At 43.6% G+C, this 19152-nt stretch overlaps 1 protein-coding gene across 2 annotated transcripts; it reads right to left on the bottom strand.

Annotated features, from left to right (window-relative positions):
• Positions 1–88: 88 nt before the first annotated feature.
• ESRRA (estrogen related receptor alpha) lies at positions 89–18678 on the bottom strand. Of its 2 annotated transcripts, none has more exons than XM_069965465.1 (8): positions 18420–18678; positions 16470–16582; positions 9491–9808; positions 8994–9110; positions 8759–8887; positions 5947–6114; positions 5076–5345; positions 89–4579 (listed from the first exon to the last, which is right to left on the bottom strand). In XM_069965465.1, exons 3-8 carry the CDS (start codon positions 9792–9794, stop codon positions 4332–4334), a joined length of 1236 nt encoding a protein of 411 aa, XP_069821566.1. In that variant the 5' UTR covers positions 9795–9808; positions 16470–16582; positions 18420–18678; the 3' UTR covers positions 89–4331. The 2 variants fall into 2 exon arrangements, with proteins under 2 accessions (XP_069821566.1, XP_069821567.1); XM_069965466.1 differs by lacking the exon at positions 18420–18678 and adding an exon at positions 17566–17705.
• Between the last annotated feature and the right edge of the window lie 474 nt (positions 18679–19152).

The raw sequence follows: 19152 nt of genomic DNA, 5'->3' as shown, positions 1-19152 counted from the left end.
TCTTTCCTTCATTTTTTTTTTTGGAGGGGGGCATCTCATCCTCTCGGAATTTTAGGATTGGATTTACACAAATGATCAGCACAACATGAAAATCTCCCTGATATTTATTGCGGTTCAGGCCCATAAGAGCCTTTAATCGTATACAATGGTCTGTAAGTATGTATATATGTTTATAAGCAATGAGGTATATTACATAAGCACACTATTCTATTGGCTGTATACAGAAGGAGGGGGCACCCACAATTATTTGTGTAACAGGAACCGAACTGCAAAGCAAATACAGAGATATAACAATATGGATGATAGAGAACAAAATGTACTTAACACAGAGACGACAATATCAGTAATATAGGGGCTATACCCAGAATACTAGAAGCACAGCAGCATGTAGTGTAACTGGTAGGGAAGAAAGTGGAGCACAGTGCAGCTATGTGTTGTCCTGTAGCCAGGGAGAAGCGGACCCACACATAATAAGTCAAGAAAAAGGCAGGATGTATGTATCAGGCTGCCAGAGCTCCCCAATATAAGTCCTACATTCTGTGTGAATGTATTTATATAGAAAACGCAGCTCGTCGTTTGTCTGCATATATTCGTTCTTATACACTGAATGGTATTTTACACTTTGGCCCTTTTTTGGGAGATAAGTAATTGAGCACATTTATTAATACTGGGAGAAAATGATTAGAAGTAATATTAGAAGTTTGTTGTGCTGCTCCTCTATTACTCCCACTTTTATTCCTGTATGACTAAACAGCCATCTATGTGTTAATAGTCGGGGGCACGTCCCTGCCCTCTGACACTGTCCAGTTGGACTATATTAGACTAGGTGGAGATACGTTCCTCTGAGAAGGAGGAATTAGAGCTCTAAGAAGAGATTTCCCCAACATTGTTATTTTATTTTTAGGGAATACAACTATTTACTCAGAGATGTCAGGAGTAGTGACAGGTCATTATAGCAATATAAAAGATTGATGGCAGTCAATACCACATGGTCCATTTTTTCTGTTCTCATTTTTTTTCTTTGTATAAATGTAGGTTTATATTGGGCATGCTTTATTCACTATTACTGTGGATTTACCAACCACATCTGCTAGAAGTCTGTTTTATGACTCTTTCAGTAAAACAACATTTTTTTAACATTGTTTCTGATCTTCCTCCTAACTAACCATTTGGCCAGAGAAACCCTCTAAAATCCCTACTGGTATATACTGAAACCACTATCACAGATGTAATGTGGCGAGTACACCATATTTCACAGCTCTGTATAGTTCTAATTTTCAATTTCTGCAAAAGATATATGTATTAGTTTAGTACTAAGCTAGACAGTCTACATCGTCTCACTGCAGTGCTCACCCTATTAAATGCATTATGTCCTTCCCTTCCTCAGTAATAGTAGGTCACGTCAGCTTTTCAGATCTGATCATATGCTTTCATGAATAATTAATGTACCAGGCCTTAATACCTGTGTGTTTTAAGACATATGTGGCCTATAAGGCTAAAAAGCAAGCAAGCAAGCTTTTACAAGCAAAATGAGCTTTGAGTTTTTGGAGACCATTCTAAGAGCCCTATTCCACCGGGCAATTATTGTTTGCATAATCGTTAAAGATCTCAAATGACCGCTATTGCGAAAGACCTGAAAACGTTCACTCATTTCCATGGAGCGATAATCGTTACTTATGATCGTAATTGCGATAGTTTTTTCTTCGCTATTTATTCGCTATTGCGTTCGTATCTATTGCGAACGACCGAACTATGTCTTATTCAATGCGAACATTTTGCGAACGAGCAACGATAAAAATAGGTCCAGGTCTTATAAAGCGATCAACCATTTCTCGTTCAGTCGTTAATCGTTAACTGCATTTCAACCGAACAATTATTGTTTAGATTTAACGATAATCTGAACGATAATCGTCCGGTGGAATAGGGCCCTTAGGATCATTTTTGGCATTCTATGCAAATTGGATGATTGTTGTGGCAGCTTGGAGTCGGATCTCTGCCAATCTAATATTGATGGCCTATTCCAAGGAGAGTCCATCAATGATACAAGGCTGGATACTCCGGCATTAGAGAAACATTGCTGATTTCTTTCCGAAACAGCATCGCTCTTGTCCTCGGTCTGAGTATGGTATTGAAGCTCAGTTCCATTGACGTGAATGGAGCTAAAAATAACACCACACAACCTGGGGACAGATGTGCTGTTTTTGTAATCCTGGATAACCCCTTTAGCACTTGCTGGATGCTTTACTCTTTATTAAGAGCTCTTTAAAGTGTACCTGTCATAAAGTCTGGACCCGGTGTGACGTGCAATCCATTTGCCACCGGAAATTTGGATATCTATGGAGGTGTCCAAGTCAGGTCGGTAATGTACACAATCCCAATTAGATCAGTGGGTCGTGCGCAGTACTGACAGATACACTTGCTCTCCATGCTGTACACTGCAGCTCTACTTGCTCAGGCTATAAACACACAAAAAGTATCTTTGAAAACTGTGTACCTCTTCTGTGTTTTAGGCCCGCTCCTGGTACTGGCTTACAAAAACTGATGCAAAATAAAGATAGCCCGGGGCTACACTACAACTTTTTGTATTGCTACAAGATATCAATTTTAGCAATGCTGCTGCAACCAAAGTAATACATTGAACTACATGTAATGTAGAAAACAGATGTTACTTAATAGTTTAAAAATTAAATCTTGCTTTGCTATAAAAAGTCGCAGAGTAGCCTTGACCTTAGGGTAGTTTCACACTGGCAGAATATATGGCAAGTCCTGGCCTGACTGCAGGTTTTGTTGAACCAAACTGACAGCTGGTGTTATAATGCTTTTAGGTTGTATAGCTATATTTTGGTCTGTCTATACATCAAGTCATAACAGGACACCTTTGTGCTTATGGGTTGTCGTGAGATGATATATATATATATATATATATATATATATTACACACACAAATTTTTTACTTTGCTGCAAGCCTGATCCCTCCAATGATTTCCACAAATATTGTTCAGCCCAATAGTGTGGTGAAGAAAACAGGGGAACTGAGATGGGGCATAAACAGGCACAATGCCATATGAACTATAGTATACAATGTGATAACATTACTGGGACAGCCTGCTTATCTACAATGAATATACATGATTTAATGTGTTAAAAGTTTTTTTTTAGGATTGCCCGTCAATGACTGGCTTTATTAACACTTATTGCCCACAGTGACATATAGCTGCCCAGAAGTGGTGGTAAAATGATGTATCACATAGCCACAAGATAGGTCACAATTTCTGTCCATATCGTAGCAGTGCATAGATCATCAGTCATACAAGCACATTGCCGCCATACAGATCTCCGTTCTTGTGATTGCTGAGGATCCTGGGTGGATGGACCTCCAGCAATCACACAGTTCTCACCTATCCTTGTGACTAGGGGATAAACAATGCAGGAAAAGTTGCATGCATTCTAGCATGGCTGGGATTTTTAAGATCTTTGGAACAAACCATGTAGTAGAATGGTATATATAGCACAATCCATGCCACTACATTTTACAGTAGACATAAGCCTAACTTATTTTGTAATACCTTATGTATAGGTTCAATAAGGAATGCACCAAATGTAGCCATAAGTATGCACCATTTGCAGTACTTCTCATATTAAGTATTACACATGAGCAAACATAAGTTTTCTAAAAAATAAAAGTGCACCTTTAAGTTACATCCTGCAGATAGCACCTGCCATTACCGATAGTGTTATAGAACTTAACTATTAAACAAAATGTTTCCTCCTTGTAGAAGAACAAACAAATGTTAGATTCCAAACCGACATACTAGGGAGATTGTCACTTGGGCAGAAAGGAAAAACAAACTATAGTGTAAAATCATACACAACAATGAACAGTAAGAGAAAAAGAGGGACACATAGCACCAAGTTATCATCCAGTAACTTTGTGATGCGCCCTATTGCTTATGGGAGAAAGTTATGGCTCAAGAATATGTCTGAGGGATGGAAGGACTCCCCTTTTCTCTTCCTATGGCTTATCCTACCATAGGATATCAGCATTTTGCTAAATTAAATAAAATAACTAACACTTTGATGCCACATAGCTCATTCTTGAACATATATCTTCTCGCTATGTTTGCCAGTGTCCATGTATATCCACATCATATTGCATACATGCCTGCACCAAATCTGTAGTATCTTCCTTAGCAGTCTATAATGCATTACAGGAAGAATATGTGCATTGAAAATAAAATTGCTTGGATTGCTCGTCCTATACATTCATAATGTAGTCCCAGCTTGCATCCCCTGGGTCATCGCAAGGAAAGTACATGGTATTTTCATCCCTCTCAATCCATCATGGCTTCCAGCATCTCTAGGAAAAGCTTGTGCATAGGGACGGTCCCTTCTTCTCGTAGGGCATGGAAGTGCTGGAGGACTCTGCCAGCAGTCTGGCGCAGTAAAGGGAGTGTAAGAAGCAATTTCCCGTCACGGCAGGGTTCCTCAGGGTGGCGACTTGATTCGTACTCACTGAGTGCTTCTTGCAAAGCGTCACGGAGACGTAAGACTGCATCAGGGTCTTCAATGTGCACAGAGTCTACAAAGAAATGGGGGAGGGGAGATATTACTAAAAAAAAAAATATATATATATATATATATATATATATATATATATATATGTGTGCGTCACAGATTTGCTGAGGATTTTGACTTACCTATTGTAATTAATTAGGAATACTCTGCACTACTATTGATGGATTATAAGCTTGAAAAGAACCTTTAATCCTTTAACCCTATGCAGAGGACTTAGCTCCAACCATTATATAGTTATAGAAGAAACTGTCAGGAAGCTTGAATGAAAAATGCCATGGTGTTTATAAGGCAGACATTCCCTTAGAATTTCTTTCCTCAAAACTGAAGTAATGTCTATAACAGAGCATCTATGTGGACCCTCAGTGTATCCACTCATCTCCCTAACACTAGATCTCTTAGGCTGAAGCCACAATTGAAGTATCTGTTTCAAAACTAGGACCATAACATGTGGACTCCCTCTAAAACTGGAAGTTAACAATAGAGGACACAACACAACCCACCTGAATTAGTAAGGGTGAGAGCTTTTAACATGACGTATTCCTCTCTTTCCACGCGTAAAGCCCGATACTTGCGCACCAGGTGAAGGATGCAGGAGCAGAGGTCAGACAGGCGTGCAGAATGGGAGGACTCCTCGTCCAACACAAAATCCTCAGCAAACACAACTTCATCTTCATATGGAAGGGAGCGGAAGACAACTCCCAAAAGGAGAACCTCCATCCAGACACTCTGCAGGAGACTCATCTGGTCCGATAAGGAAAGGGAAGAGAAACCTGTAGGAGAGTAAATACTGACTGAACAACTACTCAATGTATACCACATCCTATTTAAATAAGCAGATCATCATCAAGTGTCATGGAAGGTTTATGGGAATTCATTTTAAATTAACTTTAGAGATCTTCCAATACTAAAGGAATATTTATGAACACCACAGCAAACTCTTCCGGGAAATGTTATGTTTTTTCAATCATGTAATGTAGTTATGTGACTAAGCAGTTCTGAACCTGGGCTATGTGCCACTGCGACTTAAAGGGGTTATCCAGCATTTTTACTTTATTAAAGAGAGATGTCAGGATCCCCTGCTGCTGCTGCCGCCATTCTGACAGCGCTCAGTTCCTGATCCATTTGGACACAAGTACATGCCTGTGCAGCCAATCATTGGCTGAGGCAGGTCACTGCTGCAGCAACTGATTGGCCGAGGAGCACTTCCTTGTGTCCAGATGGGACCAAGAAGCGCTAGGCTATGGCATGTACGGTTTTATTTACATATAACCGAAGAAAAAAAAGGAACAAAAAGATTCAGCCTATAACAGTATCATAGTAAATCATGAGGTGTATCATCATACACAGTCAGAGATACAACTACTCAAGTACCTGGGATGTTTTTGGCCCAGCTGATAATAATGACAATCTCTCGATCTGCGAGGTCGCACAGTGTGCTCATGGACTTCAAGTAGCCATCAGGAAGTGATGGGTCTGGCATAGCAAACAGCTTATCTGGCTCTGCCACCAGCAGATGTGAGACTACGGTGTTCACTGGAGCTAAAGAACAGATAAAAAGGTCAGTCTACTAAATGAATATATTTCCACATTTTAATAACCTCACATAGAAAACAAGCTGACAGCAAGATATACCTAAAAGCATTATAGATATGGAACTGCATTATATTAATGATCACCATGAAAGAAACAAAGGCAGAGAGTGTCAGCTATTAATATGCTCAATTCTGTGCACATTAGACAGCACCTTACAGTACATTAGTGCAGTGCAACCTGCTTATAGAATTGTTTTTTTTTTTTTTAATTCTCAATTTTATTAAATTTTCCAAACATTTCACATAAAAACCACAGCAGAAAACAATGGAAACAAACAAACCAAAAGCAGGGGTACACACCACGCCCCTAAGGGCGGGACCATGATAAGTAGAGGGCGAACTTGTTTAAACCCCAAGAACGGAAACATCTCATATATATATAGATGTGGAGGGGCACTTTACACCACACAGCTCCCTGTAGGGGAGGTCTTGCCCGAGGGGCCAAGAGCCCAGGGCGTACAGCTGCACTGTTGGGGGCCCCACAAGGGAACCACTATGGGAGACCACTAAAGTAAGGGCTAAAGATGAGAAAGCAAAGGCAGAACGAAAAAGAGGAAGAGAACATAAGGGGGGGAGAGGGGGTGGGACAGGCAGGGTCGCTCCTCACTGAGCCAGCAGGGTCCTGTACTCATCTGTCTCGGTGAATTGATCCCAATAGAACCACGTCCGAAAAAACTTTGCGTTGTGTCCGTGCAACTGGGCCGTGAGATCTTCGACTTTTCGGATCCACATAGCTATGCTGGGAGGATCAGGTCGGCGCCAGAGGACCGGGATACAGGCTCGGGCCGCATTAATCAGGTGCCGAAGGACAGAGCGGCGGTAGGACTTGAGAGGTATATCCGCAATGTGCAGGAGAAAAAGCGCCGGGGAGAAGGGGAGCTGGCGGTCCGTGAAAGTAGAGGAGATACGCCACACCTCCCTCCAGAAAGGTGCCAATACGGGGCAACTCCAGAAGGTGTGTAATAGAGTGCCTTCCTCGCTGCAATTTCTCCAGCACAGTGGCGGGACGTCCGGGAACATCCGGTGGAGGCGAGTGGGGACCCGATACCTCCGGGAGAGTAGTTTGTAACCCGCCTCTTGGAGGCGCGAGGAGATAGAGCTGGAGTGGGTACAGGTAAAGACCCTGTCAACCTGGGCCGCCGATAGGGAAATGCCCAAGTCTTCCTCCCATGCAGTGAGAAAGGGGGGTGGCGGTTGTTCCGGGGGGGAGCCCAACAGAGTGTAGAGAATAGAGAGGGAGTGTCTGAGAGAGCCAGAGCCCAAACAGAGGGTTTCGAAGGACGTAGAGGGGCGAGCAAAGCCAGAAGGGTTCGGTAGCGAGGAGAGGAAGTGGTGAAGTTGCAGGGCCCTCCAGAATCCTAGAGGGGCCGGCTCAGAGAGGTCCCTAAGGTCAGTAAGGGATCGCCATGCCGAGCCCTGAAGGAAAGCGGAGGCTCGAAAGGTGCCAGATCGCGACCAGGTTCGGAAGATCGGGTCCTCCAAGCTAGTCGGGAAGGCAGGGTTGCCCAAGATAGGAAACAGGGGGGAGGGATGGGGGGCCAGGAAGCCCGCGGAAAGGTGCTTATGGCACATCTTCAGTGTGGGAGCGATAGTGGGATGAGAGCCGACGAAGCGTGCAGAAGCTGGTATCCATGGGGCTGCCAACAATGGGATTGGGGAGAGTGCCATTTCCAGGCCAACCCACAACTTAGTGGGGGCGTGACGGTGCCAGTCAATTACTCGAGTCAGGTGTGCCGCTGCCTGGTATTGAGAAAGATTAGGGAGAGCCAGACCTCCCTTTACTTTCGGGCGGTATAGCACTGATTTGGCGAGGCGAGGTTGCTTGTGTGCCCAGACAAAGTTAGTGAGGAGTGTAGATAGTTGCCTGAAGTAGGACAGGGGGACCGTAACCGGAAGGGCTTGGAAGAGATACAGCAAGCGCGGCAGGACTATAGAATTGTTTTTACTCCTGTGTGAAGGTTTCCGGGCAACTTGATAAGGAGTCACATAATAAGAACATATCTCTCAATATATTATGTATAATGTATCAAAGTGTACCTATACTTTTAAGAAGCCTTTCAGAATATGTTATGTGTTCATGAACAATGAAAGTATTTATGGCCATTATATTACTTGGCATTTTCACCAGTTTTCCACTATGCAGGCATTACCAATAATTTTCAGTTGCTGCTGAGCTAGTTGGAAGAGCACAACCCTTTATGATGGATCAGCATGGAGGACATTATAGAGCAGTAAGGCACTAAAATGAGATATAACATTCCTAAGGTCATCTCACTGCAGTCTCAAACCCCCCCCCCCCTGAACTGACCTGTATGGGCTGCTCTAACCCGATCCCTCAGTGGGCTGATCTGCCTTCAGGTTGCCAAATAGTTTTGGCAGGGTGAATAAAGAGTTTAAGGGGAGTTTAAGCAGTAAGGTAGCCTGGGAAATGGAGAAAGAGGCATTTTTCTCTGATAAGATTTATTACAAAGTTCCTTACTTGTACTATGGCTTCATGCAAAGTTTGTTGAAAGTGTAGTGTCCATTTAAGAAAGCTGTATGTACCGTGTCACTAAATAGGTGTAGGGGAAATTTAGATTAGACATGCTTACCTTGTTTCTTGACTACAGTTGTTGTACTTTGTTGGGATGGTTGTGCTCCTGGCGTATATTGCAGGATGTCTCCTTCTGGTCTCCTCTTGTATTTTTGCCGACCCCCTCTTACACGGTCTAAACGCACCCCTGCAAGTCAAAATAAAAAAGGTCAAATGTAGTACCTGCTGACCATCATTCAGATATTGCATATATTAACATATCTATTCCAGTTCACTTTTTTATTTTCACTCACCTTCCTTGAGCATGCCCACCCGAAGACACTTAGTAAATCGGCAGGCTTGGCATGCCTTTCGTCTTCTTTTGGTGATTTCACACTCATTGGTGGCAGGACAACTGTACTCAATGTTGCCTGTGAATGGAAATGCAAATAAAAGTACGTTACCGGGTGAATGTCTTAGCTCAATCACCTACTTCTAGGCACCTGTATGAGGCCTTCATAATGACTTTATCTAGAGTACGTATTGCATGGTCATAGATTGTAGTGTTGCGCTATATCCATTTAAGTGACTGAAAGTGAATGAGGTTGATGCGCACATGCCTGTGAATCGACTGTCAACTGCCCGCTGTCATGTTACCATAAAGTGCATGTCGCAATGTAAACTTATTTACCATCATTAACTACAAGGCAGTCATAATCTGCATTCTATACAGAAATGTATAACTGGAAAAGGACCGCAGCTGATAAAATGGGACAAGTGGAACAGGTAAAATTATTATTTGTGGGCTCACCTTGTATAGTGCGTTTAAAGAAAGCTTTACAAGCTTCACAAGAAGCGACTCCATAGTGGTATCCAGATGCCACATCACCACACACCAGGCAGAGCCTTTTAGGGATAGAATTCAGGACATATTTGCCCCTTCCAGGGGTGTCTTCTTGTTCATCATCGCCACCTCTGCAACAGCGAGGACCTTGTGGTTCAGGCCCATGTCCACTACTATCACTCGATCCACTTGGACTCCGGCGTCCTATGCTTTCAGGGGTCCCTGGTTCTGCCTTTATACAGAGATCAGGGCGTCTGTCACGAGAAGACATGATAAAGAAGTGTTCTGTGGAAAGAAGGAAAAAATAAACATTTGTTATCATTCAGAAATAACAAGCAAGTGGAATCATAGATCATGTGGTAACCTTTATGAGAATCTAATTCCTCAGCCACATTGACTGTAATTCAATAGTCCTGTTAATCTGTCAGCAAGCAGACCACATCAGACCAGCACTGCAAGGCAACAGTACTGATCAATGGAAAGCCACATTACCCCAGATACAGGAGATTCATGGCTTCATTCATGCTGCAGATTTTACTTGCCTTATATTATCTGCTGCAAGTTTTACCTGCACAAATCTGTGAGTGAAGAAGATTCTGCAAATCTCAACTACATGCTGAAGATGCGGAAAAAGTGGCATGCTGCGGATCTTTAAAACCACAATATGCTCATTCACCAAAGAAAAAATGGTAAGAATGGATCACAAAGCAGAAGAGGCAATACTTTTTCTACTTCACATAATACCCCTTTAAAGTCAGCTGAACCCACCAATTTTTGCAGGATCAGACAACCTCTTAATATGTATGGTAGTCGCCAACTCTTTCCTGATGACAGGGTAAGAGAAGGATCAGGTGTGTTGAATTTCAACCCATTTGATTTTTTGTTCTCGGGAAGATCAGGTGCCACTAGAGTAGTCTCTGGCAGTGATTAATGGTGCGTTTACACAGACAGATTTATCTGACAGATTCTTTAAGCCAAAGCCAGGAATGGATTAGAAAAGATGAGGAATCTTAGTGTTTCCTTTATTATCTGTTCTTTGTTTATAGTCTGTTCCTGGTTTTGGCTTAAAAAATCTGTCAGATAAATCTGTCTGTGTAAATGCACCATTACTCCCCTCTCCTTGTTCAGAATATGTGAATACTCAGCTGAGCCAATTGTGCGTGTGTGTGTGTGTGTGTGTGTGTGTATCAGGAGGAGAAATCTGTTCGCCAAATGCTTATTGACCAACAGCTTTCTGAAATGTTTATACAACTTAAAAGGGTTCCCAAGGATTAGAAAAAGCACAGCTATTTTCTTGCAAATACAGCACCACTTCTGTCCCCATGTTGTGTGTGGTATTATAACCGAGCTCCATTCCCTTCATAGTAACATAGTTCAGTTCAGTAGAACTTATCTTCAAAACCACACCTAAACCGTGGACAGGACAGGTGCTATTCCGGGAAGAAAATGATCAGGTTTTTCTATGCCAAGACAAACCCTTTAATGGTGGTATTCAGCCTAATAGTACCAGTGGGTTCCCCGACTCCCACCTATTTGCCATCTGTAGGTTGGCCGCTACAATGTCTACCAGCACTTGTACATGTACAACTGCACTATTAGTAGTAGTGGTGCAAAGTACTAGCAGCATTGGCTATTACTTCACTTAAATGGGAGAGCACTGTAGTATTTCACTCCACTCCTACTAATAGTTGCAACCTCATTAAACAGTTGATCACCAATCTATTAATGATGGCCTCTCTGAGCTTTATGAGGCTGGATAACCCCTATAAAGGCCTCGATCACACTATGTATTTTTTATGTTAACTCTGAGTTTATTGACATTTTCAATATATACAGACACAAATAAACAAATAAGTATAGTCAGAGCACGGTACAGAAAACGGTTCAGCGCATGTTCATCTAAGTAATATACCTATATATTCTGGATGATCGAGCCGTTGAATAGGCCACAGGGCTCATAATAAAAGGAAATGAAACGAACTGGAGAGCCAGTAATACCTAACTTGGACGAACCAGGCCACTATGTATTTTTTAAATTAAACAACGGCCATCGTTTAATCACAGCGGCCGATCACAGCGGCCGATTAACTACTATGTAATCCCAGCCGGAGTGTATACACACTGTATACACTCCGGCCTGGATTCCATGCAGCCGCACAGAAAACTTATGTCTATTTTGTGCGGCCGCTATTCATTAAAAAGCGGTTGCACAAAATAGACCGTACAGCTCTAGCCGTACTTTACATTGTCTGCTATGGCTAATTGAGGTGCAGGAACACCCAAATGTGCTTGCATTCCAATTAAAAAGGAGTGATGTTAACCCGTTGAACATCTCAAACAGGGGCTCATATGTTACATGGCCGTGTCAAAGAATGGCCGCTGTCTTGCCATGTGTGAACATGGCCTAAAACTGAAATCACACATGCTGTTTTTTTGCATATTACCCTTTTATTAGGTGTAATGGTGGCCATTCCCTGTTAGTGGCTTCATAACATGCTGCCTTGTCTACAATTCTGCCTCCTAGAGTGGTGGAACTGGCTTTTAAACTTGCAGCAATGTGTTGTCCTATGTTTTATCACCACAAGTCTATTTGCGTCTGTATAATGTATAATGACAGGTCATTTTTAGCACACTTTAGCACTATGTCTATTGCTCTATATTTACATGCAGCAGACTCCATGAATACAGTAGGTCACAACATTACAACTCCTGGCAGGGCTCTGGGAGTTATACAATCCATATCATATGTAATTGTACATCCCTGATGACTGCTGTCAAGTTGATAAAACAGGCAGAAACAAATCACTGTAGATTCAGGAGCCGGAGTTCCTAAGTGATCCCATTACACAAGTCCCATGGATAGAAAGCTGGCATTCTGAAATGCGGCAGGCAGAACGGCGGGTGCTATTCATACCATCCCTTCTCATTTCACTTTGCTATAAACACTGATATATGGATTGGTGTTTATGCCACAGTGTCTACATTGCGAGAGTCATATAGCAAGTTGTGAAAGTAGGCAGCAGTGCATTTCCTCTGTTGTTAATCTTCCGATTTGCATTGCGCTCCCATTTTGCCTGTTTCATTGACGTCCTGCTTCAAACTCAATCAATCGCAGAAGTGAGCGGGCAGTGTGTGCGAGCGGGGTGGCACAATGGGGACCACAGTGTAAAACAGAAGATCTGACAGCTGCAGCAGCGGTGAAGCGGGGGAGGCAAGTACACTTCTTTTATTGCTTTACTACATTAGAGGGCAATATATAAAGTTTTATATTTGCCTATTCTCCCATGTTTACACCCACTAATGCATGCATAAAATAGCATAAAGCACACATTTTTGCAATTTTTTTTCATGATGTCTTAACTGTGCCAATTTTTGCATTAAAAGGGTCACTGTCACTAGAAAAAACTTTTAATATGTTATAGAGAGATGTCATAAGTGTTTTTAGATCGCAAACTATAAGGTCACATGACATAGATAATCTATGTCTATGGAACTCTCCAGTCTGCATAGAAAGAGAGCATGGAGAAATGCACACTGTAATAGTTACGCTTCCATTTAAATGTTGTAAAATGATGTAAAAACTGACATAAAGTAGGTGTATTTTTGACCAGATTATAAGCATTCTTGGCGTCATTGTGTAAACCTAATACTGTTTATTGGAGATAAGTGCAAGTCAAGCATGTTTTAATCAACTGATTAACCTCTTTAAGGTGCTGCCCTATGAAGCAAATTGGTAAAATGAGTACATACAGTATATGCAAAGGAGTAGAAATGTGTGGGGTTTTCTTTAGTGCTTTACTGTTTTCTCCCATACGTCCTCATCTCCTCTCTGAACCGTGTTATTGCCCTGTTATTACCATGCAGTGCACACACTTTCCCACAATCCCCCTGGCTTGCAGGCTCAGTGGAGACCAGCTGCCAGTACTTCCTGGATTTCAGTTGAAATTAGCATGCCTGGATAGTATGATTATCAAAACAATGCAGAAACATGGAGGGTTACAAGTCTCTCATAACAGGACATTTTCAGAAATGCTTGTACATGTGAAATATGTTTATTTTCTCATAAGTTTAGACTCTAGGTTTAGTTTTCTTAATGGGACAACCCTCTTGAGCAAAACTCCCTGTGATGGGTTTATCATCTCTGGTCCATGGTATAACTTAGTACTTGTCACCAGGTTTTGAGACACTAAACAACCAGCACATCTTTAGGCAGCTGGGGATTAGCGTTGCAAAATCTGTTGGAATCCGCAGGAAGTTCTCTGTGCAGATTCTGTAGTGTGAACGGGCCCTCACTGTCTTATCATTAACAGACAGGCCCTCGCTCCTGAACTCACTTCACAGAGCCTCCGGACCTATTGGCGTATTGGTACAACATGGGTCCTTAAAGGGGTACTCCGGCGGGGGGGGGGGGGGGGGGCATTTTTTTCCTGGGAGCGGGGATGAGGTGGCTGAGGGAAACGATGTCCACTCACCTCCCCGGTTCCAGCGGCGGGTCCCGCATCGTGGCGCTCCGGTCCCCGACCGCTTCCTGGTGCCTGACGCGGGCACGAGACGCGACGTCTCAGGTCCGCTCAGCCAGTCAGTGTCGGAGGCGGGATCCATTTCAAGTCCGCTCAGATCCCGCCTCTGTCACTGACTGGCTGAGCGGACCTGAGACGTATTGAAATGGCCGGGGACCAGAGTGCCGCGATGCAGGATGTGCCGCTGGAATCGGGGAGATAAGTGGACGTTGTTTCCCTGAATCCCCCCCCCCCGGCTGGAGTGCCCCTTTAAGTGACAGGCTCCCATGACATACTGCTACGGCATATGTCCTTAAGGCGTTAAAACTTTGTGTAAATGTCGTGTAAATCTCTATTGAGCAATTTCTTAAAGGGGAACTATCAGCAGGTTAAACTAATTTAACCTGGTGTTAGCTCCCTACTGCGCACAGGGTGCTGAGGTTGAAGATATGCCTATTACTTTTATCCTCAGCACTGTATCCATTCAGTTTTTAAAGTCATTCTGTGTAATCCCCTTCCCTGGCCCTCTGGGGGCTCGGCAGTGCTTCAAACAGCCTTACTAGACACAGGATTACATTATAAGGGTGGGTTCACACTATGGAATTCTCGCGGATAAGCTCCGTGGAATTCCGTTGGCTGTCCGCGCGCACGGCCGCGCGCCTTTCCGCCGGCTCCATAGACACCATTCTATGGGCCGGCGTATTCCGCTATCTGCCGAAAGAAGTGACATGTCACTTCTTTCGGCAGATAGCAGAATACGCCGGCCCATAGAATGGTGTCTATGGAGCCGGTGGAAAGGCGAGCGGCCGTGCGCGAGGACATACTGCGGAATACCGCTGAGTTTATCTGCGAGAATTCCTCAGTATGAACCCACCCTAACGGTGCCGAGGATGAAGGCAAGAGATATCTTCATCCTTAGCACCCTGTGCTCAATAGGGAGCTATCAGCGGGTTAGATTCATCTAACCAGCAGATAATTCCCCTTTAATTATAGCTGGCCTTGGCAAAACTGTGTGATATCAATATAGCTGTCAAAACTTCCTGAAAGGTCACCCAGCTTTCTGAGGGTCCTAAATGGTGTTGCACAGGGATTTCTATGCAGGAATGAACTAATATAGGAGCCATAATAATAGCAATTACCCAACTGCTGCCTAATACGTCTCACAGTGGCTTCTCTCTCCCAAGAACAAAAGTGTTGGGCTCGCTGAAATCAAACATGGCCAGTCCTTCTCTCCAACATCATCTGTGGGGAGGCCACCACACAACTTAGCTCTTTGGCCGATCCCACCAAAACCAGAATGTTTGGCCAACTGTAACGTTTATGGCCAGTTTTATTGACTCTTGTTATGGATTAGACCGTGCAGACAGGAAGCTGGACAGACACCACTTAGGTTGTGTGCTGTACAATGATATTGGCCAATGTCTAAGTTTGGTTTAAGAAGAAAGGACAGACAGACAGACCCAATTTTGGAAACAGAACAGAAGCAAACAGCAGTCTCCTAAAATTTCCAAAATACATAGCAAGTAGCCTAATGTCTGTGGGTACCTGTACCTTGTGGACACCTTCTGGTAAGACCAACGCAGGGATCATGCCACAGGTAATAGAATAATAGCCGATAAGTACTGTAAATGCAAACTCGTGACTCCGGAAACTCAAGAAAGCCATAGTCAGGTAGCAGCCGGTTGTAGAGGAATGTCAGGACTTCTATTGTACATTGTTCAGGGCAGGCAGAGCGGCCACTAACTATTAAGGAACAAATCACTAAGACGACTGGAGACAAAGCACCCGCAGCTAGTCACAGAATAAAAAGAAACTATATGAGATCATTTCGTACAAATCTATTCCAAGCCAGAGGAAAAAAAAAGAAAAAAAAAAGTCAGAGGAGGTAAATGACAGGCAACCAAGGAGAGATAGTGACCTTTGCTCCTGTTCGGCCTCACGCACAGTGTTTAGTTAGACTGGTTTAGCAATAACCTCAGGGTGTAAAGGACAGGAACAGTAGCACCGTTGTAGCAACACAACTATGTTGATGGCTTATACAGGAGATAAATCGGGCAAGGGCTGTATATTGCCAGGATTTGTTTTCAGAAAACAAGGGGTAAAAAGCTGGAGCAGAGAGATACAACTGGACGAGACAAGTAGCTGATAACATGGGAAGGTTACATTAGGTGCGGGAGGGACCAGAAGGTCAAAAAGGACTAAAATTATAAAGGGGAAAAGACTATAGAAGTAGAAAATAGTAATAAAGCATCAGTACAGGAAGAGTAGAAGGTAACAACTGGTCAGTTTAACCTTTGACCTGTACCCCTCCCCCTCATTCTCTACTATATCTCGGCTCACTGAGCGCAGTTCCTGAGTCCATAAACCATAAAGTGCATTTAGAATCAGTACACACACTGTCATAAACCAATACTGAATACGGAGAACATGCTATGGTGGGCACTCACAAGAAGACACACATGAAGGCAACACTACTTCGCCCGCTGCTGTGGGTCAGACACCCTTTGTCGACAGGTGGTTGGCTGGTCTTGGCTGATGGTTGTTACAGGAAAAAGGACATCTGTAGACAGAAAAAACACAGGACATGACTATGGGGAAAACAATTTATAGGCCCTTGTATTTTCTACTGCAGTGTTCCCAAACCTGTGGCTTTCCAGCTGTTGCAAAACTACAGCTCCCATTATCCTTCCGACCATCGCCCTGCATTAGGAGAGTTGTAGTTCTGTAGCTGGACGGCCACAGGTGGGGGAATACAGCTCTACTGGATCCTTACTGGGAGGGTTAGCAAACGTTCCTGTAAAACGCCCTTAGACCTTGAGATGTCCTTCTCTATCATGTTAACAAAAAATCTACTATCAAGGGTCACCCAGCACCTGAATGGCAGTGCAGAATTAACAAAGATAGGATAGTGACAGTATTCATCCAACTTTTCCAGGTATAGAAACAACCCATCATAGTCAATTATCCCCTATACATACTATTAAAAAAAAACATGCTGATCACTAGGACCCCCACAGATTCAGAGAATGGAAGTAAAGTGTCCCTCAGGATGGGGTACAACCTCTCTCCATTCTATGGGTTGGTGGGGACCCCAGAGGGTTAAACCCCACCAATCGGCATTTTATCCCCTATGCAGGCATGCACAGATGGAAATACCCCTTTAATAGCTAAATAAGTTAAAAACCTTGACAGAAGAGGACAATTCAAGGACTTTACAGGGATTTGGCATTTAGAGGTTAAAGAGGTTATCCAGGACTAGAAACATTGCATTTCCAAAAAAAAAAAAAAAAAAAACACAACTCCACACGTCATCAGGTTGTGTCTGGTATTACAACTGTGCCCCATCCACTTCAGGGGAACTGAGCTGCAATACCACCCACAGACTGAAGATAGGAGTGGTGCTGTTTCCAGAAGAAAGCAGCTATGTTATTCTAGTCCTGGATAATGCCCACAGATCTGTTTCTTAAATCATAGTCCATAAAGTACAAGCAAGTATTGCAAAAGTCACATCCATTCTTCTATAGCATTATATTCAGTGCCTACATTTATAGCTAGAGCACATGAGCCGTCTCTATCTGCTCGTATCTAACCAGAGCCCTGCGCTGCAGCCACAGACATTGACCCACGTCTCCAAAATCCCAATGACCTTGGCTCAAAGTCACTGCACGTCTCCAAGAGAAGAGAGATCGCCCTATAGAAGGATAACACAGTCATCACATGCTGTATAGGATCTATGAGTGCACTTCATAAGAAAAGGGAAGGAAACAGCTGGATCCATGTTGGGCAGAGTCTTAAAGTTTCTATCATGGTAATGTAATCTACCGTCTAGTGGTAATAAACACACTTACATACAGCTAAACAAACCGATCAGCGGCTCTCCAGCTGTCGCTGTACTACAACTCCCATCATGCCCTGGTAGTATTACTATAGACAATGTTGTCTGTCTATAGCAATGACATTATATATATATATATATATATATATATATATATATATATTCTGTCTATAGGAATGTTCTATATAACATGGCTATATAAGGAGGCCAGGGCAATGTAAATAAGTAGCATATCTCTACTACTGCACCAGATCCACTTTAAATGTCTTGCGACACATGGAAATGTCTCACAATTTATAGGGAACGTGTCGCTCGTACAATCCCACATCTAAACTTCCATAATATCCCTAGAACTTAAAGTTTGGTGCAGGGAGACATTTTCCTAAAGGGATGTTATACAAATACTGATCACATGACACTGTATCTAGTGTGTTTATAAATGTTATATCAAACATAGGCAGAATGCTACAGTATACAGATAGAATGTTACAGTATACAGATGTGCACAGCCCTCCTCCCTCACCACCATATAGACTTGTGTACAGTCCGGCTGTAAACTCACGTCAGGCTCCTGTTGTCATTGCGCCGTCCTGGCCCCGGTCTTGCACACTCACTCACTACTGTCGTGCACGCCGGGTGTGAATAAGGTGCTGAGCGCCGCTGCGGTCTTCCCCGGACATGTGTGCCCCGCCGGCGGCCGTGTACACACACACACAGTTGTGTAGGACGCAGCAGAGGACACACACACACTCACACACACTCCGTGTCACACACTCACACACAGACACACTTCCTACACTGGGTCCCTCCTCCAGCTGGTGACAAGCAGGGAAGGGGCGGGGCCTCGCATGCTCAGCAGCCGCACTGCTTAGCTAGTAAGCGGCCGGCATTGGAGCCGCGTCGTGTGGGCTGCGCTGAGTGGCCGGGCGGCTTCATTGTATATTCTAGGAGGGTTATAATGGGTAACATAGTAATAATAACAGCTGGGGCTGTACATAGACGTGTGTGTGAGTGTGCAGGCGCAGACATAGGGAATACTGCCGCTTACATTGGTGCCGACTGAAACGACCTTGTGTGCGACCTTGAGGAAGCGAAAAGTCGCTGTGCGGCTCCTGTCACTCCTCCTGTGCCTCACAAGTTTATTAGTGACCCCGCCAGTGACCTTCAGCAGCTGATCCGCGCTGTCTGCCAGGAAAACATGTGGATTATGGGCTGCAGAGAAGTACCATGTCCTTCATATGACCTCTACGAGGAGGAGATCCTCCCCCATAGGAACACCTCACAGCCTGAACATG

The sequence above is a fragment of the Dendropsophus ebraccatus genome, chromosome 4 (assembly GCF_027789765.1).
Source record: "Dendropsophus ebraccatus isolate aDenEbr1 chromosome 4, aDenEbr1.pat, whole genome shotgun sequence".
Taxonomy (NCBI): Eukaryota; Metazoa; Chordata; class Amphibia; order Anura; family Hylidae; genus Dendropsophus; species Dendropsophus ebraccatus.
The sequence above is the reverse complement of the archived record's forward strand: the minus strand, read 5'-3'. Positions and strand labels throughout refer to the sequence as shown.

Bases quoted from the DNA above. Each gene is read 5' to 3' on its own strand.
- ESRRA (XM_069965465.1), bottom strand. From the start codon at position 9,794: ATGTCTTCTCGTGACAGACGCCCTGATCTCTGTATAAAGGCAGAACCA. The intron at 8,888-8,993 runs GTGAGTGAAAAT...TTTGACTTGCAG, and splicing joins GGTGGGCATGCTCAAGGAAG to GGGTGCGTTTAGACCGTGTA. The intron at 6,115-8,758 runs GTAAGCATGTCT...TCTGTTCTTTAG, and splicing joins AACTGTAGTCAAGAAACAAG to CTCCAGTGAACACCGTAGTC.